The following is a 27,835-nucleotide window of genomic DNA, read 5'->3' as shown; positions in this document are numbered from 1 at the left end:
TGCTTGATCACCTTTTTATGCATGTTTAAAGGGAATTGGTATTTGCAACCACGCTTAATAAGATAATTAATAATTTTGTTAGGTTAATTGTGATTATCATTCAAGTGATCGCCAATAATAGATTTATTTGTGCATTAATGTTCAACCAACATAGATTAAACAGGTTTAGGGTTAATCCTATTGATTGTATGTTAGTCAGAAAGCGCACATGAATACGAGCAGAATAAAGTAGAGGCCTATTATTAGGGCAGGTTCAATCTCTTTTAGGTTGGATTTGTACCTTCATCCCCGGACCCTTATTTGGTTCATGACCTTATGGAGTTGACGATCTCTTGGATCGTTAAGGGGTGTAACCTTCACCTCGTGAACGGTTTACAAGTTCCTTAAAAACTTGTTGGCGACTCTTTTGCTCTATCTTCTTCCCTTTTGGACGCCACCGTACTTTAGTGTATGATCACAGTGGGGTTCAAGCTAGTGGGATTTTTTTAAAGGCTTGAAACTATTCCCTACAATAACACATGAATATTTTTTTTTTAGTAAGGCTGTTGTAAGTTTTTGACACCTGTGGGTGAAAGTAGCCTCCAAATCATGAAATCAAATCCATCATTCATTCATTCATTCTTTTTTTTTTTTGAGCAACGGGACCGGGCTATTTAATTAATTAATCAAATCGAGGTCCGCCAAAGTTTGGAAGCTTTGGGGGAAAGAGTTAGTACAAATACAAACCGAGTTAATGTTCACCTTGCTACTAAGTGAGCAACCGTATTACCCGATCTCTTAATATGAATACAATTAAAGCTATTGAAAGGCTTACTGACTTTACAAATATCCTCAAAGAAGATGAAAATAGCAGCAGCTCCTTCATGCTGTTGTCTAATAGCCCGAACCACATTAACCGCATCACACTCCAAGACTACATCACGATGCCCCAAGCTACTCGCCACCACAAGTCCAAACAGAGCAGTCGTTGCTTATACCATCGCCGGCTCCCAACGGCAACTCGGGCGGCTTCACAGCAGTTGCCAGCAACGTGCCATTGCTGTCCCTGATAACCGCACCTAGACCAACCCCGTTATCACCATACACCGCAGCATCAACATTCACTTTGACACTTTGAGTAGCAGGATGCACCCAACTCGTCCCTGAAGGAACACCAACAGCATCCAAAACAACACCACGTACCTTGGTATTATATACCTCATAGTCAGTACACAGGGAGACAAAATCGGTGGCCACCGCAATCCCATTAACAACCTCCCCGTCCCCAAAAATCACCTTGTTTCCGTAGTGCCAAGCAGCCCACGCCAAGGCGGAGAACACTCGGAGCTGAGGTCTGTCCAGTTTACTCGCCACCCACATAAACAATTCACGGAATGAAGTAAAAGGAGCATCAACAAGCACGTCTCTAAATTGGCTATGCGCCCAGATATCGAGACTATGCTTACACTTGAAAATTGAATGCAGAATAGTCTCTTCATCCCCTCCACACACCCCAAACCTTTTATAATCCCTTATAAGTCTATGATATAGCACCTCCATCACTCCCAATGATCCCTTACAAGCACGCCAAATAAAGTGACTCAATTTAGGTGGACCATTCAACCCCATACCACTTTCCATAGATCACACTTGCTTGCTCCATAGTACAGCTCCCAAGTTCTCATATGCTCAAGCCTCCTAAGCCAATATGCCGAGCGAATCGAGATTACACTATCAAAAGTCGGCCACCAAAAACGTCTATCCCTGACCAAATAATTGGCAGAGGGATATTCAATATAGCCTTACCATCCACCTCATCAAAATATGCTTCAATCACCTCATGATTCCAGCAACCATAGTCGAAATCAATCAAGTCGCAGACCCGAATACTCAAATTGTTGTTGTCCCTCGGGGTAGGCACACGGAGATTTCCTTCCCGCGGCAGCCATGACTCATCCCAAACACTAATCATCGCACCATTACCTACTCTCCATTTTAACCCTTCCAAGAGTAAAGACTTTGCCCCCCAAATACTTCTCCAACTATAGCTTGGATTATGTCCTCTATCTGCCCCAATAAAATCCGAATTCTTGAAGTATCTTGCTTTCAAAATCTGATGCAAAAGAGAAGAAGTATCGTTACACAATCTCTAACCCTGTTTAGCTAAAAGTGCTTGATTAAAGCACTTCATATCCCTAAAACCCAAACCACCCATGGATTTAGGGAGACACAAAGACTTCCATCGGTGCCAATGCATTTTCCTCTCCGTACCAGACGACCCCCACCAGAATTTTGCAAGAACAGAATGCATTTCATCGATTAACCCATCCGGAATTCAAAAAATACTCATCATATAGGTTGGGATTGCTTGAGCCACCGCCTTAATTAACACCTCCTTACCCGTACGAGACAACAACTTCTCCTTCCACCCTTGAAGTTTCTTCCAGATACGCTCCTTGAGACAAGTAAACACGGCTTTTTTCGATTTTCCAATGATGGCCAGCAAACCAAAATACTTCTCATGTTTGTCAACTTCACAAACCCCCAATGTCTCCACAATCTCATTTCTTCTTTCTCGACTAACACATTTGCTAAAAGCCACTTCTGTCTTGCATAGATTAACTTTTGGACCGGAAGCTCTCCCCTATATACTGATAATATCAGCAATCTTTGAGCATTCATGCAAAGTAGCCTAAGAAAATAAAATACTATCATCTGCAAAAAAACAAATGTTAGACCCTTGGTGCCCCACTACAAACACGAGCCCCATGAATAATTCCTTCCACTGCCGCCTTAGTAATCAATATTGAGAAATCCCCAGCACAAATAAAAAACAAATACGGGGAAATAGGATCCCCTTGCCGAAGACCCCTTGAAGGGATAAGTGAACCAGAAATTGCACCATTATACTTATAGGAAAAGGAGACACTCAACAAACAGTTCATTATCCTACTAATCCACGTGTCCCGAAAACCCATCCTCAACATGACATTTTTCAGAAAAAACCACTCCACCCTATCATACGCTTTACTCATATCTAACTTAAGAGCCAACGTACCATCTTTACCCTCACCCTTCATCTTCATTGAATGAAATATCTCAAAAGCAATAAGGGCATTATCTGTGATCAAATGTTTCGGAACAAAAGCACTCTAATTCTCTGAAATAATACTACTAAGAATAGGCTTTAGTTTATTAGCGAGGGTTTTTGATATAATTTTGTAGAGCACATTACATAAACTAATAGGCCTAAACTCGGTCATTCTTTTAGGATCATCACATTTCGGGATCAAACACAATACATGTACGGTTTTGTCTCAGTTAAATCCACCTCTCCACGCCACTAGGCTTTGACAAAAGAAATAATGTCATTGCCAAGAGTCCCCCAGAATTTCTGGAAAAATAGAGAATGTATTCTATCCGGCCCCGGAGACTTATTCGGATGCATTTGGAATAATGCCACCCGAATTTCTTCACTCATCGGCTCTAATTCAAGTACTCTTCCCATATCATCAGTCACCGATGCTTCAATACCTATTAGCGCCGCATCAAACTCACTCGGAGAATTAGTTGCAAATAGCGTTCCAAAGTATTGTGTAATGACCGAATCAATCCCCTCCTTCGAAATCTTCCACTCACCTGCATCATCAAAGAGCCATGTAATAGTATTTTTTTCCTTCTCTGGCTTGCTTTATGATGAAAGTTAACTCCGTCTCGCAACTTATTTGATCTAGCTCGGGAATACCATTACGATTCCTCCAACCGACGTAGCTCCTCGATCTCATTTGCAATGTCGTTGCAAAGCTTCAGCCTACCCCCTTGGACCTCTTGCAATTTACTCTATGCTTTTTTATTTTTTTTCTTCAAAACACCAAATGTCTTCTCTGCCCAAGAGGTTAAACTCTCTTCCACCCAAGCTATTCTAGTAGGCACTGACTCATTCACCCCAACACACCACGCATCTAATACTACATTACCACACTCCGCATTCGATAACCACAATGCTTCAAACTGAAACAACTTATCATTCTTCCTATTCACATCTTTGTCACCAAATTTTAACAAAATGGGAGCATGATCCGAGTGGAAAAGGGGAATATGGATTACCTCCATGTATGAAAACATAGAACACCACCCTACACAAGCAATGTATCTATCAAGACGCTCGTGAACCAACGTCTCTTCCAAAGTTCCTCGCTGCCAAGTGTAAATGTTCCCTTTGAAACCAAGGTCCTTGCACTCGCAAACATCTAGAGCCTCTCGAAAAGCATCAATTTGGCGCTCTCCCCCTAACCGCTCCACCCTCCTTCTCATGCATCCCAAGAATCTCATTAAAATCCCCGAACATCAAAATAGGAAGACTCGACTCCGCTTTAATTTTCCTCATCAAATCCCAAGTAAGGTATTTATTTGCCGCCTCCGGCCACCCATAAATCCCAACCAACCTCCAGACCGATACATTCTCACTGTTCAAAACCTCAGCATAAATATGATGAGCATAAAAAGATCGAACCTTCAAATTAATTTCCTTCCACCACAACCCAAGACCTCCTGACTTCCCTAAACTACTTAAACATAAACCATTAACATAACCACACCTATTCCTTACTAGCTCCAAGCGCTTGTCATCAATTTTAGTTTATGAGACAAACACCACATTTGGCCTATCTCTCCAACACCAATCTTGGAGAGCTATAACTGTTAATGGGTTGCCAAGCCCATAACAGTTCCATGCTAATATTTTCATTGCTCTTCGTAGGGTTGGGAATTACCAACCTCCACTACTTGACTCGCCACAAACAAGTCCATCGACACATCAGAATTTTTTGCTCTCTTCCCCATTTCCATCCTTTCATCCCCTTCTAGCAACTCCTCACATCCCATATCCTTCCTTTTGCTACCAGGTGGTGTCACCACAGAATTTGCACCAACCTCACCAACTAAGTTACTCCTATGCACCCTCACTTTTTTTTTTTAACCTTATTAAGTTGTGTCTTCACAGCAGTAGACACCCCAATATTAAAAATAGGAGCATTTTCATTAGAGTAATCAATCTCATCCCCACCCTCCACTTCCATACTTTCCTCCATCAACTCCCTCCCCAACTCCACTATTGGTAGCAGAACCTTAGTAGACTCCCTCTCCTTCTCAGTCACTCCCCCCATCCCATCCTTCCCCAGCCCCCTTTCATGTTCTGTTTCAGGCCTCACCACCAACTCTCCCAACCCCTTCTCCACCGTCTCCTTCCTTGTCACCTCCAACACACCCTGCTTCTCAATAGGTGAGTCTTTGGTTACAAAAGAAAGCTTTTTTGCAGCACTCAACTCTTGCACCTCAGCAGCATCCGACCTTCATTCGACCTCTTATAGGTGACGCTTTCAGCCATGAGCCCCACGCTAGGCCTTGATTCTGCATTTCCTCCGGCACAGAAACACAATCTTTCTCATTATGTCCCATCACACCACACAGGAAGCAGAAGAATAGCCTTTCTTATTTAAGATTAATTCTCACAATCGCACCTTCTCTGTTCTTCGCATTTTCAAATTGTCTCAAAGGTATACAGACATCGAGCAACACCTTTACCCTCCTAGTTTTTCCTATATTGTAATACCCCGTATTTTTATACGTATTTTATTTAATGTATATACACTTTATACGTATTTTATTTAATATATATATTTTATAAGGGTATTTAAATAACTCTAGCATTTTAATTATGATGTTTTAATTATATATCCCATGTAAATTTGGAATATTTTACAAAAGGAAAAGCCGTTTAATTAATTAATTAATAGAAGTTGGGGTTTTATTTTAGGAAATTATGATTTTTAACAAGTTTTAGTAGGGAAGGGATTAGGAAAAACTAAAGGAGGAAAGTTAGGGTAAAAAGGGGAGATAGAGAAGGGGTATAAATATCCCTCTTATGGGGCAAATCAACTTTTCCCAGAGTGGAAAAAACCCAATGTAAACTTCTCTCTCTCTCCTCCTTATTTTTCTTTCTTTTTCTTTTCCCCTTCCCCTTATTTTTTTTCGGCTGCCCCTTTTCCCCCACCACTGCCAGCCGCCGGCAGCTGGTGGCCGCCACTGCCAGCAGCGCACGCCGCCGGCAGCAGGTGGCCACCGCCGCTGCCAGCAGCCGGCAGCCGGTGGCTGCCGTTTTCTCCCCCTCTTTTTACCCCTTTTCGAGTATAAAAAAAAAAAAAACTTAGCTTTCTTATTTTAATTTAATCTATGCTTAGATCTAATTATAAATTATGAGTTTGGAGGTTTAATTTTGATGTTTGGTTATTGTAATTGTGGGAATTAATTTTCAGATTTGGTTTTTAATTAAAAAGCCCCAATTTTTGAAACCCTAGGTTCTTGTTTCATGATTTATTGAAAGATTATGATGTATAATAGGGTAGGCCTTTGTTTTAAGTGTTTTAAAACCAAATTACAGCAAGTTTTAAGTATAATAAAGTGCTGGAATTTTATGTAGAACACTTGATATTGGGTTTCTTGAAGAAATTTTAATTACCCATTAATTGGGACTTAATTTATGGTGTTTTAAATATAATTTCAGCTTATTCTAATTAATTTATGAAGGGTTTTAAAATAGTATATATTGCTGGAAATTTGTTTAGAGTGGATATTAATACTCTATTATGTATTTAATGTGTAGGAGACTTTGAAGTAAGCGATTTCTACTAGTTGTGGCAGTTTTAATAACGTACTCAAGGTACGTACGCGTACTTAGCATAATTTGGTGATGTAGAATCATGCTAGGTTTGTTTGTAATTGATTATAAGTAGAATCATGCTAAGGTTTATGTATGGAATTGTGGGTTTATGGTGTTTGTGATTGAATGGTGAAGCATGAATTATTTGTGATGGTTTATGGATTGGAAAATTGTATTTTGGTATGTTGTGTTTGAACCACATTTTTATTTATGGCATGTTAGAAGGCATGATTAATTAAACTACATGTTTAATTATGTTTGGATTATTGAAAAGGAATTTTATTATGGTTCAAATAATTTTTATTGATGCTTTAAGCATGAGGAAGGAGCTATATAAGTGTCTAGGTACACAAGGAATAAATTGTATGTTGGTGCCTTTGTGCACTTAAGGTGTTTTTAACACCGAGGGATAGGATTTTTGGCGCATTATGCGTTTAAGGTGTCTTTGACACTGAGGTAGAATTAAAAAGGGTTCAACATTAAATAGTATGTGGTCACTAATTATTCAAGAATTAAATTGGTATGTTTGTTTGATTGAATCATTATTGTTGATTGATTTATTATGCTTTGAGAGTCATCACCAAGTTTAATAATATGTAAATAACGTAAAGTGAAAGAGATTACGCACCAAAACTCTTGGAACGTATATACCTTGAGTATGAACAATGGGGGGGGTTATGGGGTTTTATATTTAACCATAACTTCCAATGGAGTACAGGACGCTGTATATTCCTTTTTATTATTTATTATGCGCAGGAATTCCACCACATTTGTGTGGTTTGTCGCTGGCACAGTTAGCTCCCGTGCCAGTTAACCTCAAATTTATTTGGGGGAGGTTAATAGGTGGAAACCCGTTCGATGCATAATCAATGCAAAATGAATTAATTAGGGTCTAGTCATTGTATTGTGTTGATTGGTATTTGTGAACAGGTGCAATGAGGTAAGTGTGTGTTGATAGGTGAAAGCATGTTTAGTGTGGCTATCTTACGCTTATGTACTCAGCTTTACTGATTGTGTGTGTTTGTGTTTTGGCCATGTCTTTACCTTGGCCCTATGATGACCCATTTTTAATGGAGAGTAGTGGAAGCAAGTAGAGATAAACTTTTCAGGTATTGAAGCATGATCATGATGGGGCATGAGTGAAGAGTGAATCCTATTAGTTTTCATTAGATTACAATGTGTTTTATGCTTTATTTATTTATGATATATTATGTGTGGACTAACATAAAGGTTTGATTTGGGAACGGTTTTTGAATAAGGGCCTTTGATGGTTCCAAGTTGTAATTTGATTTTATTTGACTTGTTCGTTTGGTTTTAAACTTTATTTTCGTTTGGTTGACTTTGGGTTGACTTGTTTAATCGGTTTTAAATTTTTAGTCTTCCGCTGTGTATCTTTGATAATTGCCTTAGCCGTTTTCACGGTGGCGGTAATGTCTTAGTTATTCCTAAATCGCATTTTTAAAAGAGTAGAATGAGTATTTAAAGAAAGGAATTTCTAGGGTGTTACATATACCCAAGACATCATCCTCGACCTCCAGAATTTCGCCCAATTTACCGGCAATTGCTCGCACATGGGCTTCTGACCTGCAATTGAAAGGGAGGTTCTCAAGTCTAACCCAAAACAGCGAGTGGGTCAAGACCACATTGTTCGGTTGTTCATCTCCCTTAATTTCGTTCAGGATCAATAAGCTCTGTTCAAAGCACCATGGTCGCCCTTGCAGCACCTTCTCTTTATCCCTCAATGAAAGAATTGGAAAACAAAGAGATTCGAACCAATCAACCTAATTACAACCTTCCCATTCATTCCCCAAGATTGAGAAATTGTGCGTTTGAATGCCTCTACATTCACTCCTCTATCAGTCAACAACCTACCAACAACCATTAACGAAACCCTCGCATCGTTCTCGGACGAGTCCACAGTCCCAAAGTCCACGGTTTCACCATCATCCTCCTCTAGATTTAGATTAGCACATTTAGCAATTAGGTCATCGGCCATTATAGCCGGAGCAAAACCACGGCAAACGGTGGTAGGAAAATCCTTTCTTGCGAGGGAGTTCGCCCTTTCTTTTGAGGGAGGTTCTTGTTGTTACATTCGCAAAACACTTAAAACTAGGATATTCATTCATTCCCAAATTAGTTCCTCCAAACTATAAAAACCCACCAACACTCCCATAATTTCTCTAAAACCCTCTAGTCTTTACATTTCCCGCCAAAAAAAAGAGTGGAGCTCGGTAGTCACTCAGTCAGTTACGCTACTCAATAGAGAGAGTCACTGCTCATACCCATTTGGAGATAGTGCAAGTCGCAAGTTTGCAACGGCAACGGGCGAAGGAATAAAGATGAACATGCAGCAAAGGCCTTCATCAGAAGAGTCGTATTGTGATCTCCTGCAAATATGGCCTTTATATTTCCCCCAAATTGATCTCTCCTTTCGAGATTGGAGATACCTTCTCATCTCTAAGCTTGTTTGCTTCTTCGCTACTCCTCGCGGCCAACGTTTTGTCCCTCAGGTACCTTTTCGTCGGTCTATTCTCTACATTTTTTCCCAATTTTGCATTTGTATTCTAATTTTTTGATTTTGCCCTAATTTCTTTGCTTTATCAATGTTGTAATTTTCAGATTTATCGAAACAAATTTATGAGGGTGATTTTACTTGTTTCTTTTTATGTTTAGTTTTCTGTGAATTATAAATATATTTATCAATTTGATCAATTATCATATCATCTGAGAAATGGAATGGTAAAATTATTTATAGTTATTGGCTGTGTATTTTGGCTCATTATTAGACATGTAATTGCGGTTGATTTATGTGAATCTAGCCTCTATAGAACTGGGAATTTTAGTTTGCTGAAGGTCTAAATATAGTTCTGATTGTGATGAAATATCATGTAAAAGGTAATAAGATGCCAAGATCTCATCGGGGTAAGGTTTAGTTGAAGACGTGCACTTTTAAATGATAGGTATGGTTATGATATTCCAAAACATTTATGTAGAAGGTTTCCATCTAATAGAGCTGACAGGCAAAATTCTGTGTAATTAAAATTCAGTTTCATGTTGATTGGTATCTATCCCCAGATTCTTCTTTCGTGCTTTGATGTTTGAGAGAGTTGAGCTTATTCTGTATGACTAAAACATGATTTGGTTGAGTTAAAATGATTTTATCCGAATCGCAAGTTGTAGATTTTCTTGCTGCAATTTGCTAAAAGTTCAATGAGGTTTAATATTTTAGCAGCATGTGGGAAAAATGTTATTCATTAATGATATAAGTTCTTATCATCATGTCTCTTACCCATTCGGACACAGAACTCAGCATGTAGTATGAGTGCAGTTAGTCATTGAACATTTTGCAAGATTTGACAGTCCTGTGATCTGTGAATCAAAAGCTCACTTGAAATCTCTGTTCAATTAGAATTAATGGGATTTGTCAATTGTCATATGGGTAGATCCATATATTAATCAGTTTTTTCAACCATCTTTCTTTGTCCATCTTTTCTGCGTTTTCCAATACTTCGAGTTGACACCTGTATCGTCCATCATCTTGCATAACTTGAGATCTACAATATCTGAACTTCAAATATAAAGCTTTCTAGGTTAATGATAACAAGAAATATTGCCTCTTGTATTGGCATCCTTACTACTTTTCTCTCTTATAAGCGCATTCACTGATCCTCTTAATGATTCTCCTTGTTGCGTAAAAGCCGTTAATAAAGAATTGACATGAATTTTGTAAATGTTGACTTGTTTATTTTGTCTTTCGTTTCTTAATTATCAAAGAGCCTTGATGAAGAAAATGCTTTGTACAGGTAAAGCATGAAGATGACACATTTTCCTTAACACTCAATTATCAAGAGTTCAGAAAGATATGTGACCTTGAGTGTTTCTTTGTTAATCTGGAAGAATACCCCAAAGAAGCTCTTCTATGCATGGGTGCTGCCATTCATAAGGTATATCAAGCAGTGATTAAAGCTATTGATTAGCCTATTCCATTTCTCACATTTGAAAATACGCTGAGCGCATGATTGGTAAACTCTTCTACTGGTGCAGGTTTCATCTTTTCAGGAGAAAAGCAAGTTAGACTCTCATGGGAAGATCAATATCCGGCTTCATAATCACCCTGACTCATTGATTGCTTTGAAGAACCTTAAAGCAGCTTATATTGGTAGTTTTAATAAAATTTGATTCAATGCTTTGCCCTAAAAGTTTTTAAAAATTTCTTGAAATTTCAATCTGGTTCAGGCAGGAAAAAAATTGATAATTGTATTTGGGTATGGTAGACAGGCTGGTATCTGTGCATGGTACTGTTGTGAAGGTCAGCACTGTTAAACCATTGGTAATGCAGATGACTTTTAAATGCATCCAGTGTGGAGCAGACATCATGCGTTTCTTTCCTGATGGGAAATACTCTCCACCAGCAACATGTATTATGCGATGTTGCAAAGGCAAAACATTTGCACCAATTAGGTCTACTGCACAGTCCATTGATTTTCAGAAAATAAGGCAAGTCTTGTCCTGTTTGAGATTGTTTTTCCTCTGTGACAAAACTATAGATAGTTGCATTTTTCAAGATGCAAAGAACTGTTTCTTTTAACCATAGAGATAATTATATATAAAGTTAAAATTGATGTTCACATAGAATTTCATTATGATGTTCAAGAGAAAGAGTTGACTCTGTTGTAAACTGTATTTTAGTGATTTGATCATCTGTCTTGTCCTTTGTTTCTTATGAAATGAATGAAAAATATGGGAAGCTTGGAAATAGTAGCTGTTTGCAAGTCCGTGATATTTTGGGGCACCCTAAAGAAAAATGTTGACATCTTTATATGAATATAGGGAGTATATTGTTTTCTGTAAACAGTGTTGCATTCTGATTTGTTATGTTCTTTAGATTGCAGGAGCTTTTGAAATCTGATAATCTCGAAGAAGGCCGGGTTCCTCGGACAGTCGAATGTGAACTTTCAGAAGATCTTGTTGATGATTGTATTCCTGGCGATGTGGTGACAGTAACTGGAATTATAAGGCAAATTAACAATTACATGGACCTTGGAGGAGGTAGTGTTAAGAATATGCATGAACCTAAGAGCAAGTTATTGGCGTATGTGTGCACTTTGTGGATGTCCCTTTTACAGATTCTACTAGCTAATGAGCTTGGTCATAGTTGCTATATTCATATATTATGTCTTCTTAATTGGTCTTATTTCTTTGCTCAAATTTGAGTTTTAGCTAGAGTTTGGCTTGATTTAATCAATAACACATTATCAACATTAGTTTCCAGTTGATAGAGACTGGAGCCTGATTTCATGTCTTTCTCTATTGGACTCATTTTTCAATTACAATCTAAGATAGTTAGATTGAGGTATAGTTCAGCTTTGATTATCGTTCTATTTGGCCTTTTTTTTTCCTTTTTTTTTTCTTTTTTTTACTTTTTAAATTTTTTTTTAAAAATTTTTTTTATTATTATTTTTAATAATTATACATGCTCAGTGGAACTTGGCAACAGTTATAGCAAAAGGCTCTTTATTTTACTTGAACAAATTTAGTTCTTTCAATTTCCTTGCTTATCAGTACAAAATTCAACCACTGTTATATAGCTTCTTCAGTTTGAATTGTTTCAGGTAAATCAAAAAGCAAGTATCAAGGATTGTACTATTTATATATGGAATCTGTCTCTATAACAAATTCCAAATCACAGACCATCCCAGAAGATTCTGAATATCCTACTGCTGATACTAGAGCGACTGAGATGTCTGACTTATATTCATTTTCTCCGAGGGATTTGGAATTTATTGTGAAGTTTAGGGAGGAGCATGGTCCTGATGTCTTCCGCCAAATGATTCAGTCTATCTGTCCATCAATATATGGTCATGAACTTGTCAAGGGTGAGTTTCTACTCCTATGTTGTGTGTTGAAGATCAACTGTTTGTCTTAAGAGTAAAGACTACATACCCATTCCTATGTTCTCACGAATAGCCTTTTTTCTTTTCAATTGTATTGATTATAGAAAGTGTACTGCCTGCTGAAACATGAGCTCCCATTTAAGGCCTTTCATCTATTCTTATTTACTTGACATTATGACTATTGACAATATTCACTAACTCTACTTTGACTATCTTTAATTATGATAAAAAAATATATTCATGTGGGATGTTAGAGTTGTCTCAAGGAATATTTTCATATTGTTAACATTTTATATATATTTTTTTTCTACTTATTGATGAATAGAGATATTAATCGTGAAACTTGTGCGTTGGCAAACGTGATAAAAGAAACGTGTCAACAAAAAAAGAATGGAGGAAGTATTAAAGTTGCTACATTGTTTGAAAATGACAAACTCAATTATGCTTAGGCAATTATTATTTGTAAGAGAGGAAAACGAGGCCTTTTACACGTTCCAAGCCAGGGTAGACTAAGGGCTGTATTTGCGCTGATTGTGGACTGGAGAGATCTCCAGTCCCAATTATGCATTGCTGTACTGACAAGGTGCTGTGGTAGACTGGAGAGATCTCCAGTCCCAATTATATATTGCTGTACTGACAAGGTGCTGCAGGAAACTAAATTCCCCAAACCTCAAGGATTGAAAGTGTGAAGCTTTGGAAGAATTTAGTTTAGAGTAAGCTCAAAACTTTTGGAAAAAAAATTCTTCTTCCATTTGAAAAAGTTGCCACATGTTGTACCAATACATTATGATTAAAAGCATAGAACATAATTACTAGAAGACCCTTCTACTATGATCATTTTTACACTAATCAATATTCAACCTAAATAACTTTGTCTTGGGGGAAATCAATTGCAAGCTGTGACTCCCTCCATGATGCAAAGGTGCTTTTTCTTACAATTATGTTGATTCTTTGAGAATGCCTCAAGTGTAATTGAAAAAGAAAAACATTTCTTTTTTACATAAGGTCCCGTTTGTTTCATCTTATTTTAACTTTTATTATCTTATTTCAAACGAAATAGTTTCAGGTAAAATAAGTTTTAAAAATAAGTTGAGTTAAGATAAGTTTAGAAAAAATAAGTACAAAATAAGCTCAAACATATAAGTTTAAAAGGTTGTTATATCCAAAATAGGGATGTATTAAAGCGAACGTAGATGCTCATGTTCCTGATGTTGTGTTGGTAGGGTTAGGGGTGGTGTTTAGGGATGCAGATGGCAATGTTGTCCTTACTGCTACAAAAAAGGTTGAAATCTCAACCCCGAATGCTGTGAAGCACAGGCTGTTCACTTTGCTCTTCGTCTGGCACAGAGATTTGGATATAACAACCTTTGGGTGGAGTCGGATGCTATTAATGTGATTAATACAATTACTTCTCATGATGGTGGCTTTTCCCCTATTCATCTAGTTTATGATGATTTTAGAATTGATAGAGCGAGTTTTAATGTTTGTTTATTTTCACATGCTAAGAGGAGTTGTAACACCGTAGCTCACCTCATAGCTAGGGGTGATACGAGTGGAAATGCGGAGTTAGTACGGTTTAATACTTTTCCACAAAGTATTGTAACTTTGGCCGAGATGGATATCTCCTCTTAATGAATTGAAGCTCTATCTTTCTTTCAAAAAAAAAAAAAAAAAATCTAGTATAAAAAAAGGCCTTAAGTTTGAAAAAACTGTGACCTCCAGTTGGGGGGAAGAATGCCTTTAGAGTATGAAGGTAGATGATAACACCCCCCTCCCCCCCCCCAACCCCCGACCCAACTCCATTATTTAATTTGTGATTGTGATTGCGATTGCAGTATTGTTCCTGCATTACAAAAGCGTACAATATTGTAATGCCGCTTATAGAGTCATGGTTGATGTGTTATGGATTTTGTATTAGTCGTGTCAGTTGTAAAGTTTTACTGGTCCATTTTCAGCTGGAAGCACCTTAGTATTTGCTATATAGTCTCTAGATTCGCAAATACTCAGTTTACTCTAACAAGTGCCATATACACAAGGCCCTGTGAATGGACTTTGTACTTCACTCTCTGTGCATGGATTTCTATCTTTTTTTCTGGAAAGGTAGCCCTCTGTACAATACTTGGTTCCATGTGTAATTACAGTACATTGGCTGTTTTATGTACAGCGGGAATAACTTTGGCTCTCTTTGGTGGAGTACGCAAACATTCCATGGATCAGAATAAGGTACCAGTCAGAGGAGACATTCATGTGATTATAGTTGGTACGCAAGGCTGCTTATCCCTACCTTTGGATTTGAGAGTTGAGAATAATCTGTTTGTACACTTCATTTTTGATCATTGATATGAAGCTTCAGACTACTACATAGGACTATAGGAGCTAAACTAATATTTGCACACTCAGGTGATCCTGGATTGGGAAAGAGCCAATTACTTCAAGCTGCAGCTGCTGTTTCTCCACGTGGTATCTATGTCTGTGGAAATGCTACAACTAATGCTGGGCTTACTGTAGCTGTTGTGAAGGACCGAATGACTAGTGACTATGCTTTTGAGGCTGGTATTAAATCTTTTGCCATTTTTTTCACAAGTGCACAAATGTCTATGTTTATATTGATAATGTGTGAACTGAGTCTGAAACACATAGATTTGCATCTATATATCTACTAAAAGTACAACATACAAAGCAAGAAGGAGTTATGCAATGCAATTTTATCTCTTGGCTCAATTCATTAGATAAATCTATTGTGTGCTTTGACGAGGGGTGAGACTAGGTCGTTGACTAATCCTCCCTTGGTCAACTAAATTTATAAACACTTAACAAACCTAAATACAAGTATAGAGGCAAGTCAAGGGTCGAAACCAAAGGAACAGTAATGTTCAAATGCTTTCGATTTAGGCGCCTAAGCTAGATAGAAACCAATGAATAAAAGGTAAACACTAACCAACTACCAAAACTAAGAAACCAAACAAATAAAACAGTAGGGAATGGGGATCAACAAGTAATTGACAATTGTAGCAACTCGGGAACAACATGCAAATCAATGGTTGCGAAAACTAATGGTAAGAGCAATCAAAAGAGCTCGACAAGTTATCTCCTAGAGGTCTAACTAGCGCCAACTACGAGAGACACTAACTAGGAACGTCACTAATCAAACTCAATCGGCAATTGCAATTCCTAAATCAATGGTTCGTATCATTAGCAATTACAATGCAATCTAGCATAATTCTCAAGGCCTAATCGAATTACACACATACACAATTTCCATTAATCACTTTAATCTCAACAGTCAATCAACACAATTCCCAAATTAAGCACAATCAATCAATCATACAAGTTTTACCCAATCCCTAGCTAAACAACTACTCTAACATCATCATCTAATCAATTAACAACTAAAGAAATCAAGAATCAACAATATATGAAGAATAACTACACTAATAAAGCATCAAACATCAAAATCAATCCAAACAAACTTGAATATTAAACAAAGCAATAAAATGAGATAGAGTTAGAAATGCTCATTGATAATAGAGAATATCTTCAACACAATTGTCACCATTGAATTTTCAATCCCTCAATCACCACTGAAATTCCTCACTTTCTCTCTCTAAATCTACTCCTAAAACTAACCCTAAAATTAGAGAGAGAAGCTCTCAACTAAGCTAAAACTATGATATAATTTCAATCTAAATCTCCTTTTCCTTCCCTCTCTAAAATCGGGTAACAAGTATATAAATAGGAGGTGCGAAACGAAACCGATCAAAGCAGGACCCGGAGGGGCGTGGGCACGTAACCCACGGGCGCGCCTCCCTGGGTTTAGTTCTTCTCGAAGGTTCGTGCGTTCGCTAATGGCTTCGAATGAGCGCACCGAATGATGATGATGGACACCAAGAGTGGCAGTCCTAAAAAGCACTTGACAGTGGGTTCAACACCCCATCTTCATGAGAGCGCGTCTTGAAAGCGCAGGAGCTAGAACTTGGAGAATCCACTTCCTTGAATCTTGAGCTTTCCTATTGCCATGAGCTTGCTCGAAAAGCATCTTCCACCTTAGTAATCCATCCATATCAAGACCCGAACCTCGTATAATACCTATAACCACGAAAAGAGAGCAAATAAAGGAGAAAATACTAGAAAAACCATCAAAATGCACAAAACCACAAAATAAGAGAGAAAAGGTAAAACAAAGAGCAAAAGCATGAAACTAAGCATTTATTAAGAAGGAAAGCTATGAAAAGAAGGTAAAAACAACCTGAATGCTCATCAAATGGGTGCCATTTATGACACCCATCATGCTAGTATTTATTAACTATTCACGACCTATTTTCACCTGAGTGGTTTCTCTAAACTTGAACAACATAGCAATTGCAATTTAGTTTCTCCTCTAGCTGTGAAGTAGGATGGGTGAATTTTAATTTCATCATGTAGTTTGCAAGTGTGCAAATATGCATTTCTATATGCTCTTTTTGTGATATCTTAGAAAATTCCACTTTAAACCTCTAGTTTGTGTTTTTTTTTTTTTTTTGGTAAATTTATTTATTTTCAAGTCATATCTCTTTTTTTGATGTTTGACTGAATGCTATAAACTCATGTTTTGAATAAGAGCTATTTTTTTTCTTGTAGGTAATTGAAAACTTATACCATCTCGATTTCCGCAAGCTCTAAATAGTTATTGTATACACGCAAATTAAGGTTATTGGAGAGAAATTATTAGTGTGGTGAGTAGGTGTAAGAATAAGGAAGAATTGCTCCCATTAGTCTGAACTGTTCCTCGTTCGCCCAAATAAATCCGTACTTTCGATTATTATCTATCACTCCCAACTTTAGGGGGTATTAATTTCTATTGCACCCAACAGGTCATCCAACCTGATGTAAACACGTGATAGGTCCAAAAAGAATTTAAAAAAAAGAAAAAAAAAATAAAAAAACAAAAATTTTAAAAACAAAAACAACCCAGCCCCACTGAAGACACCTCTCCCCCTCCCACGCACTGCCAGAAAACGGTGGCCAACCCACCCCCGAAAACCCCTCCCCCGCTGCTGGAAAACGGCGCCTAACCCTCCCCCGCTGCCAGAAAACGGCGCCCAACCCTCCCCCGCCCTCGAAGCTTACCCCTTTCCCTTTCCCCACCCCGAAAACCACTCCCCTGCTGCCGGAAAACGGCGCCCTACCCTCCCCGCCCTCGAAACTTATCCCTTTCCCTTTCCCCACCCCCGAAAACCCCTCCCCCGCTGTCGGAATCAGCGCCCAGCCCTCCATTTGCTGTCATTTCCTCCCCCTTTCTCTTCCGTTTCCGCCCTCTTCCCTTCATTTCCGCCCCCTTTGTAACACCCCCAAATTACTCTCTAATATTAACAATAATAATTCAACTTTAGGGAGTAACATGGGAGTATTACCGCCACGTGATTACGTAAGGCTTAACAGAGCTTTGCAGCGGAAAATAGTACTTTACTTTCATTAATAATAATAATAATAATAAAATAGTTTGATACACTTTCAAAGTAGCTACACCACTAATACTATGTTTACTAAATTAAACTAGGTGACCACCGCCTATCATTCCCAATGCAGCACATAGTTCACGTTGTCCGATCGCCATCACCTATCTACTCATCAAAATGACAAGTAGGGCCAAGCCAAAACAAAACAAATACGTATTAGCCAAAATGCTAAGTACATACAAATGCTAGACATGTAAAATCAATTTAATTAATTAAACATGCTTTCGAAGAGATTTAACTTAAATAAATCATAATTTATCCAAACCGTTCATGAATAGAAATTCATGTATAAAAACTTGTCAGAAGAACCAATTTCCGAAATAACCAACTTTCCAAAGATAATTCCGAATAGGATGGATCAGTCCATATTTTCGTAAATCATTTTACCACCTAAGTGTGCACACAAGCTAGTAACTCCTTTACATAGTGCTATCAAGGGGAAATACTAGGTCATACAAAGTCCATAGTCTTCAACTTACTCCGCGTAGTGGGAGTTAAAAATCCAAAGATCCAAGGAATAAATCCTGGTAAATAAACTTTCCAATATCCCATACTCGGGATAAAATTAAAATAATAAAACTTCCTTCTTGAATATCAATACAAGTTTATAATCAACCATATAAAATATTTTAACATTTGAGATTAAACGATTAAAACATGCTTCACCGAAATATATTTCACAATTATTTAAACATGGTTCGAAATCACTTAACACGTAAAACACGTTGCATATAAAAGCCACTTTTTAAAAGATCTAGCCACGTGTACGTACCTTGATTCTTGCAAACAAGCACGAAGTTCCTAATTACGAACTTGAAATCCCTACTACAATAAACACAAAGTCCTAATAAAAAACTCTTCAACCCATAAACACTAGTGCATAAAATGTAGACCCTTGACTTAGTTGTGCACGGTCATTTAGTTTAACTCTTGTAATGTTTATACTTTCATAATTCAAGAAACCTTTTTAATATTAAGAGAGTTAGTTATATTATTAATGACGATAATAATAGTAGTAGTAGTAATAATAATAATAATAATAATAATAATAATAATAATATGTAGTAGGAGTAGTACGTAGAGGAGTAGTAGTAGTAGCAAAACACCAACAATATAATGATAATAATACTTATAACATCATGAATAGTAGTAGTACTTATTTTAGTATGTAGTAGTAGTAATATGTATAGTGTAGTTGTTTGATGTAATTTAATCAAGATAATAACAATTAACGATACTTTATAATGGTAGATTATCATTAGTATATATGTGTACTAGTAGTGTACAGTAGTAGTAGTAATAATATGACCCAAAATGAAGAACAATAACAACAACAATAATGTAGTATCGAAACAAGGTTGGAAGCTTAGATAATCAAGCAATGAAGGAAGGTGGAGGGACTACCTATGGGTGGCAGCGACGGCAACGGTAAGAGGGCTGCAGTAAGGTGGTCGGAGAGGTGGTGGTCGTGGTGTTCACGGCCAAAGAGGAAGAAAGAGGAAACAAAGAAAGATTTAGAAAGGAGAAGATGGAGGATGAAGAGAGTAGTTTGGGAAAGATGAATGTGGGAAGTGTGACTGATTTTCATGGCTATTTATAGCCTCAATTAGGCACTATTTCAGCTGTCTCCATTAATGAAAGAACAAGTGGGAACCTTGGTTCCATTTTTGCCGACATGAAGATGTTCTAGAAGCAAGAAAACGAGTTTCTGTTCAGAAGCCATAAATTTTGATCTATAGTACCAAACAACAATCACACCGTTGAATTTGAAGATTGGAATGTCTCAAACAAGCTGTCAAAATTTCAGCCAAATCGGACCACGGATGGACCTTGATCGGAGGTGTTTTCCGAGACTGCTCAAGCTTGGAACGAAAATGAGGATGAATGGTGTAGAAGGGAGCTACGTGGAGCAATTTGTGTGGTGTTTTAGAGTTGACTTTAGCAAAGAGGATACTAAATACTTTTGGCACTTGTAGTATGACTCGGGAACAAAATATTTGGCTCGGGAACAAAGGATTTAAGGTAGAAAATCCGGTTTTCGGGCATGATAGCTTTAACTTGATTAGTACAATCAAACTCATTATAAAACGTAATTATAAAATTGTCATTTGTATATAATGACTTAAATAAATTATTTTGTATAATAACATAATATTTGAAATATCTCGGAAAAATCCATAGTTGATAATTAGTAAACGGGTTTAAAAATACAAGGTATTACACCCTTCCTCTTCGATTTCCGCCCTCCCTTGCATCCTTGCTGATTTTCGCCCCTTCCCCTCCGATTTCCGGTTGCTGCTTTGGTGGCCGGTGCTCCGGGGGAAACGGGGATGGCTGGCAGTGGTGGCTGCGGGTTGGATGGTTTTGTTTTTGTTTTGTTTGTTTGTTTTTTTTTTAAATTTTTATGTTTAGATTTTTTTTTTTTTTTTTTTTTTTTTTTTTTTTTTTTTTTTTTAACTTTTGAACCAATCTGGTTGCGACACGTGTGCAACTAATAAAAAGTCAGCAAAACTTACCTCTTCAACCGATTCCAAGTCATTTGGGTGCAATAAAAATTAATACCCCATAAAGTTGGGAGTGATAGATAATAATCGAAAGTACGGATTAATTTGGGCGGACAAGGCAAAGTTCAGATTAATGGGAGCAATTTTTCCTAAGAATAATCGAAAAAATAAGAGAAATATAAAGGTGGGTGAGTGTAAGAATAAGGTAGATAAAGTAAGAGAATGTGAGTGGAAAGGTGTAAATATTGTTGGGTAAGGGAGGTAATGTAGTAAAAGGGGGTTGCCAAAACTGAAATAAAGTGAGTTTTAAAACATTCTTAAATGGACGAAGATAGAGGTTGTAAAGAAGTTTCAGATATGGAAGTAGTAGCTTTCATCAAAGAATATATACTCTTAATTTATTCTTGGTTTTAAAAAGCGCGCCTCAGGCGCGCCTCGCTAAATGGGCTTTAGCTAGGTGAGGCTCTGTGCCTCAAAGCGCCTTTGCGCCTCAAGGAAAATAACTAAGATTTAAGTTATAAATTGAAGAATGATGGGCATTTTTTCAAATTCAAACTACTGTTTTACATATATCTTTTTTTAAATTATTATGAATCTTTTTAATTGGTATTCTGTACAATCAAAGTACAAAATAATTTGAAATAAATATATAAATACATGCGCCTTGCATACAAAAGGTGCGCGCCTTTGCCTTGCGCCTTGCATCTAGGCTGCAAGGACCATTTGTGCCTTGCGCCTTTTAAAACTAAGCATTTATTACAGGTGTACAGATGCTAGAAAAATGAGGAGAGTGATGAAATGTCCTATTTTTTTAGTCTCATCCACTAGAAGTCAACATGTTGTGTGACTTGTGTCTTACCCCAGAAGGGTTGGGAGAACTTCATCTATGCAATTTTGTGTCTGTTTTCTTGATAACAATTAACATCGGACAATGGAAACTAGTTTGTCTATTTTTATTATTTCATTTGTGAGTGGTGACAGCAAATCACAAAAGTTTACGATAAATTTGAAAAGGTAAAAACAATAAGTTTTATACGTGATGTGTACTGCAAGAAGATATTGCTGGACTCATTTTTTTTTCTAATCTAGCACTCTATTTCCAAAGGAACAATACAGTCTTCAGTGAAAATTCCTGACAACTGTAGCTGTAAGTCATGAAATTATGTTTAATGTGGCATGTGGTTGTGATGTTAGGATGAAAGAGTACTTAAGTCATTGAGCTTGTTTGTTTTGTCTGTTTTGGGATTGGGGAAGATGAAGAGTTCAGGTCTTTCTCCCTTTCTAGAAGGTGGGAGGACCTTACTACTGACCTCATATTGGTTCTTTAGTGTTTCAAGAGCTAAATTTAATCTCTTTGTAATCTTTTGTCTTTTCTTGTTGTATGACTTGTATCTATAGATTTTCTTTTAATTGCCAAATTAACAAGGAAAGATTGGCCCGCACAGCACCAACGATGCTTAAGGTGCACACTAGCACAAACTATTGCGTGTGCAAATAATATCACAAATTTTGACCAAGGGTGCATGAAATGACATAAACTACACTATTGATGGCAAAGGGTGACATTAATCTTTAACCATTGATGCTTCAATAGTGTAGTGTATGTCATTGTGTACACCATTGGTTAAAGTTTGTGCTGCATCCGTTGTAGTTCGTGCTGTTGTGTGCTCCTTACATGTAGCTGGTGCTGTTGTGGCCATTTTTTCAAAAAATTATTGTGGAACAATGGATATTTTGGGAGGTCCACCTGCACATACTGCCTAAATTTCAATGTTGTTAAACAATCAATGCTTATGGGAGGCTTTTTTCAAAAGATCCAGTTCCTGTTTAAAGCATATTAGAGTTATTGTAGGATAATTTAGAATTATGCAATTTATAATACTACTGGGATTGGGGAAGATGAAGAGTTCAGGTCTTTCACCCTTTCTAGAAGGTGGGAGGACCTTACTACTGACTTCATATTGGTTCTTTAGTGTTTCAAGAGCTAAGTTTAATCTCTTTGTAATCTTTTGTCTTTTCTTGTTGTATGACTTGTATCTATAGATTTTCTTTTAATTGCCAAATTAACAAGGAAAGATTGGCTTGCACAGCACCAACGATGCTTAAGGTGCACACCAGCACAAACTATTGCGTGTGCAAATAATGTCACAAATTTTGACCAAGGGTGCATGGAATGACATAAAGTACACTATTGATGGCAAAGGGTGACATTAATCTTAAACCATTGATGCTTCAATAGTGTAGTTTATGTCATTGTGTACACCATTGGTTAAAGTTTGTACTGCATCCGTTGTAGTTTGTGCTGTTGTGTGCTCCTTACATGTAGCTGGTGCTGTTGTGTCCATTTTTTCAAAAAATTATTGTGGAACATTGGATATTTTGGGAGGTCCACCTGCACATACTGCCTAAATTTCAATGTTGTTAAACAATCAATGCTTATGGGAGGCTTTTTTCAAAAGATCCAGTTCCTGTTTAAAGCATATTAGAGTTATTGTAGGATAATTTAGAATTATGCAATTTATAATACTACGTATTATTTTTAAGTTGGAGGTGGAGCTGTACTGCAGCAGGGATGGGACACCCACCACTTTGTTTTGCTCTCTAACCTGACCGTTAAGCAGTGCAACATCCTATCTGGGCCATATCCTCAGTGAGAATATAATAGGAAGTTCATTTCTTTCCCGTTATTCTTAATTTGTACCTTCTCTTGCTACCCCTTTTTTAAAATTCTTTCACGTGTCTGTATCTGGTGCTTTCTGTTTAGGTGTTTGAGCTATCTAACCCTCCTTACCTCATATCACTGCGTTGATTTTCTTTCATATTATTGCAGTATACTCTGCACTATCTTTATCTCTGTCACAATTAGTATGTTATATTACTTGATTAATTGCCCAACAAAACTGTATGTTTTAGAAACAGAATAAAGAAGAAATAGCCAAAATATTTTACCAATACTCTGCCTTTCGGAGGATGAATGGTCTGATTGTTGCTCAACAACAATTTTGTTCAAGTTTGACGATACTTGTTTGTTTGCTCAAATTTTAAATGTGCTCTCCACTCTAATCACCAAAATTTGACATATAATGTCATTGTATGTCTCCCTGATGCCTTATGAATGAATGATGAGTGATGGAATGTGGAATGGGGTGTTTCTTTGATTATTATATTAAAAGTTAGTTTACAATTCCATGAACGGAGGATTAAAAGTTATAAATGTTTCATACTCACTCTCAAATCGTGTCATTATATTAAGTGTCTGAAGTATGCTTGTGCTGATACTCTGAAAGTGGCTATCTAATTTTGTAGGTGCTGTTGTCCTAGCAGACCGTGGTCTGTGTTGCATTGATGAATTTGACAAGATGTCTGCTGAGCATCAGGTTTCCTTGGGTCCCGGCCTATTTTCTCCAGTTGTTGCAAACTATTAATGATACATGTTAGCTTTATTTGACTGTTTAATGGTCTTTGTGCTAGGCTCTGCTGGAAGCAATGGAGCAACAGTGTGTCTCTGTTGCAAAGGCAGGACTTGTGGCAAGTCTATCAGCACGCACTTCTATCTTAGCTGCAGCAAACCCTGTTGGCGGTCATTACAAGTATATCTTTAATTATGTTTTCTCAGTACCATCCTTATCTGATGCTTTTTTTTTTTTTTTTTTTTTTTTTTTTTTTTTTTTTTTTTTTATCACGTAAACCTATTTATGAAATTTTATTTATCTACTTTGAAATTGAGGGTTGAAAGTAAATTACTGTAAAAGAAAAGGATATTAAGTGTAAGCTTAGCAAATACGTCCAAAAATGATCTCGTAAAATGTTATTGGATGGTCTTAAAAAAAAAAAGATTATTGGATGTGTTTGCTTAGTAGTGTGTTGGAGATTTTTTAACAAAAATGAAAACACAACAAACTGTCAAGCTCAACTAACTTTCTAACCAAAAATACATATTCTGACTTTATAAAGGCTACAAGTATTATTTAAATTTCCCTTGAGAGAAAAGAATTGTAAGGTTAACTCAGGGTATTGTTCTGCAAAGGCTTAGCTGGTTTCTGATTGGCTTTGGTTTCAGGACAACCTTCCAATTGAATTAGAGACTGGACTTGTGCCTTTTTCCTATGCTCAAATACTCTTATTTCAAGGGTGTTTGTTGGAACTAAAAATCTTGTTATGAAACCAAGCTGGGATGTGAGATACAGCAAGTAAAGTGTCATTAATAGCTTTTTAATCGTGGCACATGGAACACTTGATGGGGTTGAGCAATTTTAGGAAGTTGTAAGGCTTTTAAAATTTTAATTTGTAAGCCACTGTTCCAACTTTCTCAATGATCTAAGATGGGCTTAAAAACCTGGTAGCCAACTTTTTCATTTTACCTATCAAGACTTTTGCTATAGCATTTCAACCATACCCACTTTCCAATGTTAAAACTCCTGATCTGTTCCTGTGAGCCTAATTCTTCATATTGATTTGTGTCTTTTATAAGTGAAACTTGCATGTATTAGAGACTCTAAATTTGAATCTAATACTAATAAGGACAAAAACACAATACCCTAGATAGAGCTTCAGCTACAAGATTCTCACTCTTACTTTTGTGCAGAATTTCATGGTCAAAACCCATGATTTTGGGCTTTTGGCAACCAGAACTGTTAGAATGGTGTTATCTTTCTTCTGTTGTATAACCCAATTTTAACTTTTTCCATGTCTAGTGCAAACCCTAGAAGGCTAAAGGATCTGTCTCAGTAGTGAAAGGCTTGGAGAAACAAAGCAAATCCAGTACTAATGCTTCAAAAGATTGACTAGACCAATTGAATCCTCCTTTCCTTAAAAATCTGAGTACTTGGTTTACCAATCCCATCATAAAATTTGATTAATTTTCTATAATAGCCTGTAACCAAAGAAAACACCTCAGACTATTCACATATTTAGGAATTGGCCATTTACTGTTTCTGTACCTTTTCCTGAACATCAATATGGTTTGTGAGATCCAATGGCATCATGGAATACAATAACACATAATTAAGAAAATTCTTAAAGATATGGTTTGTGAGATCAAATAACATTACCAAAAATTCAAAATGTCAATTTTGGTTTAAAATGCAGTCTTGCATATATGATATATCTTCTTTTGTACCCTCAGTTGAACTTGATTCACATGCAACAGGTATAGGAAACTTGTCTTTTACTTTGTTTCTTATCCAGATCCCTATAATCAACCCATAACCTCTGTGAGTGAAGACTAGAATCAACCTAGAGAATGAGAGTAAGAATAAAAAGAGAGAGAGCGAGAGAGAACGCAGGTAGATTTTAAGTGTTGTCGTTTGGAGATTTGTGACCTAAAGTCACTAATTTGGAGAATTGGCTAGTGGTAGCCCCAGGCTACTGATTTTGTAAGCAGACTGTCTATTTCAATTAAGGCTTTAAATTTTTATTGCTATCTTTTCTTTACGTCTTGTGAAATCTATGTGTGGATTGAAGCAGGTGTTCAGTCAATTACACACTACTATACTTGGGAATTGAATGACAAGGTTTATTTTTTAGAGTAGCACTTTCTTTACTTCTCTGTATGTTAATTAAATAAGAGAATAGGAGGAAACTTTCCACATATTCTTTTATGTGATTAAAGAAATAATTACTTTAAATCTGTCTTCTATACCTGTATTAGCTAACACCATTAGGTTAAACAAAATAAAGATGCACTGTTTAGTTTCATTGCCTTAAAGTTTGACTTTATTTGAAAATATTTATAAGACAACAATCTCATGCATTTTGAGCTATATCTACATCCTTTACACTATGTTTGGAATTTGGATACAAGCAAAGGGAGGGATAAATTTTCTCCTATTTGGATAGCAATTGCAGGGAGTTAGGAAAGTGGAGGGGAGGGGACTGAAAGGAAAATTTTCCCCTCATTTCTTAAGGATCAAATCTCTCTAAATTTGGAAAGATTTGTAACAAATATGACATTTTTGTGTAAATCAGTCTTCTTTTATGGTCTTGAATTTTTCTCTCATATCCTCTACTTTTTTCCAGTGAACAATGGAAGTAATGGAAATTTTAAACTATTTCAACTCTATCTTTTTCGTTACTTTTTGTTCTCTGCTCCATTCCTCTCTCTACTGTAAGCCTGTAATATTGGAGAAAAACAATCCCTTAATTATCCTAGGGTTATGATCTAAGTTCTCTCTATGTCCTCAAATATTCTCTCAAAAACTTGCATATTGGTTTGCTAATTTTATCTATTTGCGTCATCTCTGTAGTATTCAATTGCCATTGTTTGATTTGCCTTCGTCAATTAGTGAGATGCAATTGATTCATACAAAGTTCCTTTTTTCTCTTTAAAGAAGAATATTGTGTTGATGATTTTCCCTTCCCCTTCCTTCCTCTTTTTTATCCAAACAAAAGATAATTTTCTAACTTCCTATACCTCACTTTGCTGTCTCTCCCCTTCCTGATTTCCCGATCCAATCACACTGTTAGTTCAAACCTTATATTTTTGCCATATAATCCAAATCACCAATTCTTAGGCACAAAAACAAGTAAAAAATTTCTGTAAAAGAGTTGTCACCACCAAGTCTTCTCTTCTTTTGCTTAATCCTTTCTTCAGTTTGTTTAATTCTTCTCCTCTTGATCGGAACATAAACTTCATCAAATGGTTATACATAGTATTACCTGGAGGGTCTCTGAAGATAAAAGGTACTTGTAAACATGCAAAGAGGAGCCCTGTGGAGTAAGCAACAATAGTTCTTTGTTCACTGGCTAGCAGACTGTGTGGACAACTGAAAGGCCTTGTATGCAGTGTGCCTGATAGATGCCAATGACTGGCGGATGAAATGACTTAAGCACAACGCAGGAATCTCTAACAATTGTGTTTGTTACCACCTTTATCCTTTCCAGGTTCTTATAAATAAGATTCTGCTATCTCAGTTACAGTATGGACAATCTGACCAAGAAAAGTGACCCTTAAAGTGAAAAAGAAAAAGGGCTTGCTTTACATGCTGAAATGATTACTTAATGTTACAAATCGTGTATATTTATCATGATAGCTTCTTATAGCACAGTGCTAAAATTATGTATTTGCTTTTCCTCAAGCTCCTATTTACCATACCCAATCTTGCCTCAATTCAGGTCTAAGGGAGATCATCATTATATACATTCTATACTACCATCATATGACATTAATTGTCAGATAGTTTCATTTCATAATGTTATCCTAGTTGGGGCAGAGATGAAGGGGGATTGTATATATGCAGCATTTCC

The 27,835-nt window shown here is 36.8% G+C and overlaps 2 protein-coding genes across 2 annotated transcripts in view; one reads left to right on the top strand and one right to left on the bottom strand.

The window, feature by feature from the left end:
• Positions 1–933: 933 nt before the first annotated feature.
• Positions 934–1,620, bottom strand: LOC145625005 (uncharacterized). Its single transcript, XM_081678088.1, has one exon. The coding sequence runs from the start codon at positions 1,618–1,620 to the stop codon at positions 934–936; it is 687 nt and encodes a 228-aa protein (XP_081534214.1).
• Positions 1,621–8,521: 6,901 nt separating this feature from the next.
• Positions 8,522–27,835, top strand: part of LOC145613201 (putative DNA helicase MCM8) — a 28,527-nt gene continuing 9,213 nt past the window's right edge. Inside the window, exons 1-10 of the mRNA XM_081668265.1 lie at positions 8,522–9,207; positions 10,501–10,641; positions 10,742–10,856; positions 10,972–11,194; positions 11,583–11,746; positions 12,310–12,573; positions 14,756–14,851; positions 14,992–15,144; positions 23,897–23,967; positions 24,062–24,180. Of these exons, the coding sequence (XP_081524391.1) occupies positions 9,037–9,207; positions 10,501–10,641; positions 10,742–10,856; positions 10,972–11,194; positions 11,583–11,746; positions 12,310–12,573; positions 14,756–14,851; positions 14,992–15,144; positions 23,897–23,967; positions 24,062–24,180 (1,517 nt within the window). The 5' untranslated portion in view covers positions 8,522–9,036. The remainder of the gene's footprint in view (positions 9,208–10,500; positions 10,642–10,741; positions 10,857–10,971; positions 11,195–11,582; positions 11,747–12,309; positions 12,574–14,755; positions 14,852–14,991; positions 15,145–23,896; positions 23,968–24,061; positions 24,181–27,835) is intronic.

This window comes from Chenopodium album, chromosome 3, assembly GCF_948465745.1.
Source record: "Chenopodium album chromosome 3, dcCheAlbu1.1, whole genome shotgun sequence".
Taxonomy (NCBI): Eukaryota; Viridiplantae; Streptophyta; class Magnoliopsida; order Caryophyllales; family Amaranthaceae; genus Chenopodium; species Chenopodium album.
The sequence above is the reverse complement of the archived record's forward strand: the minus strand, read 5'-3'. Positions and strand labels throughout refer to the sequence as shown.

Bases quoted from the DNA above. Each gene is read 5' to 3' on its own strand.
- LOC145625005 (XM_081678088.1), bottom strand. From the start codon at position 1,620: ATGGAAAGTGGTATGGGGTTGAATGGTCCACCTAAATTGAGTCACTTT.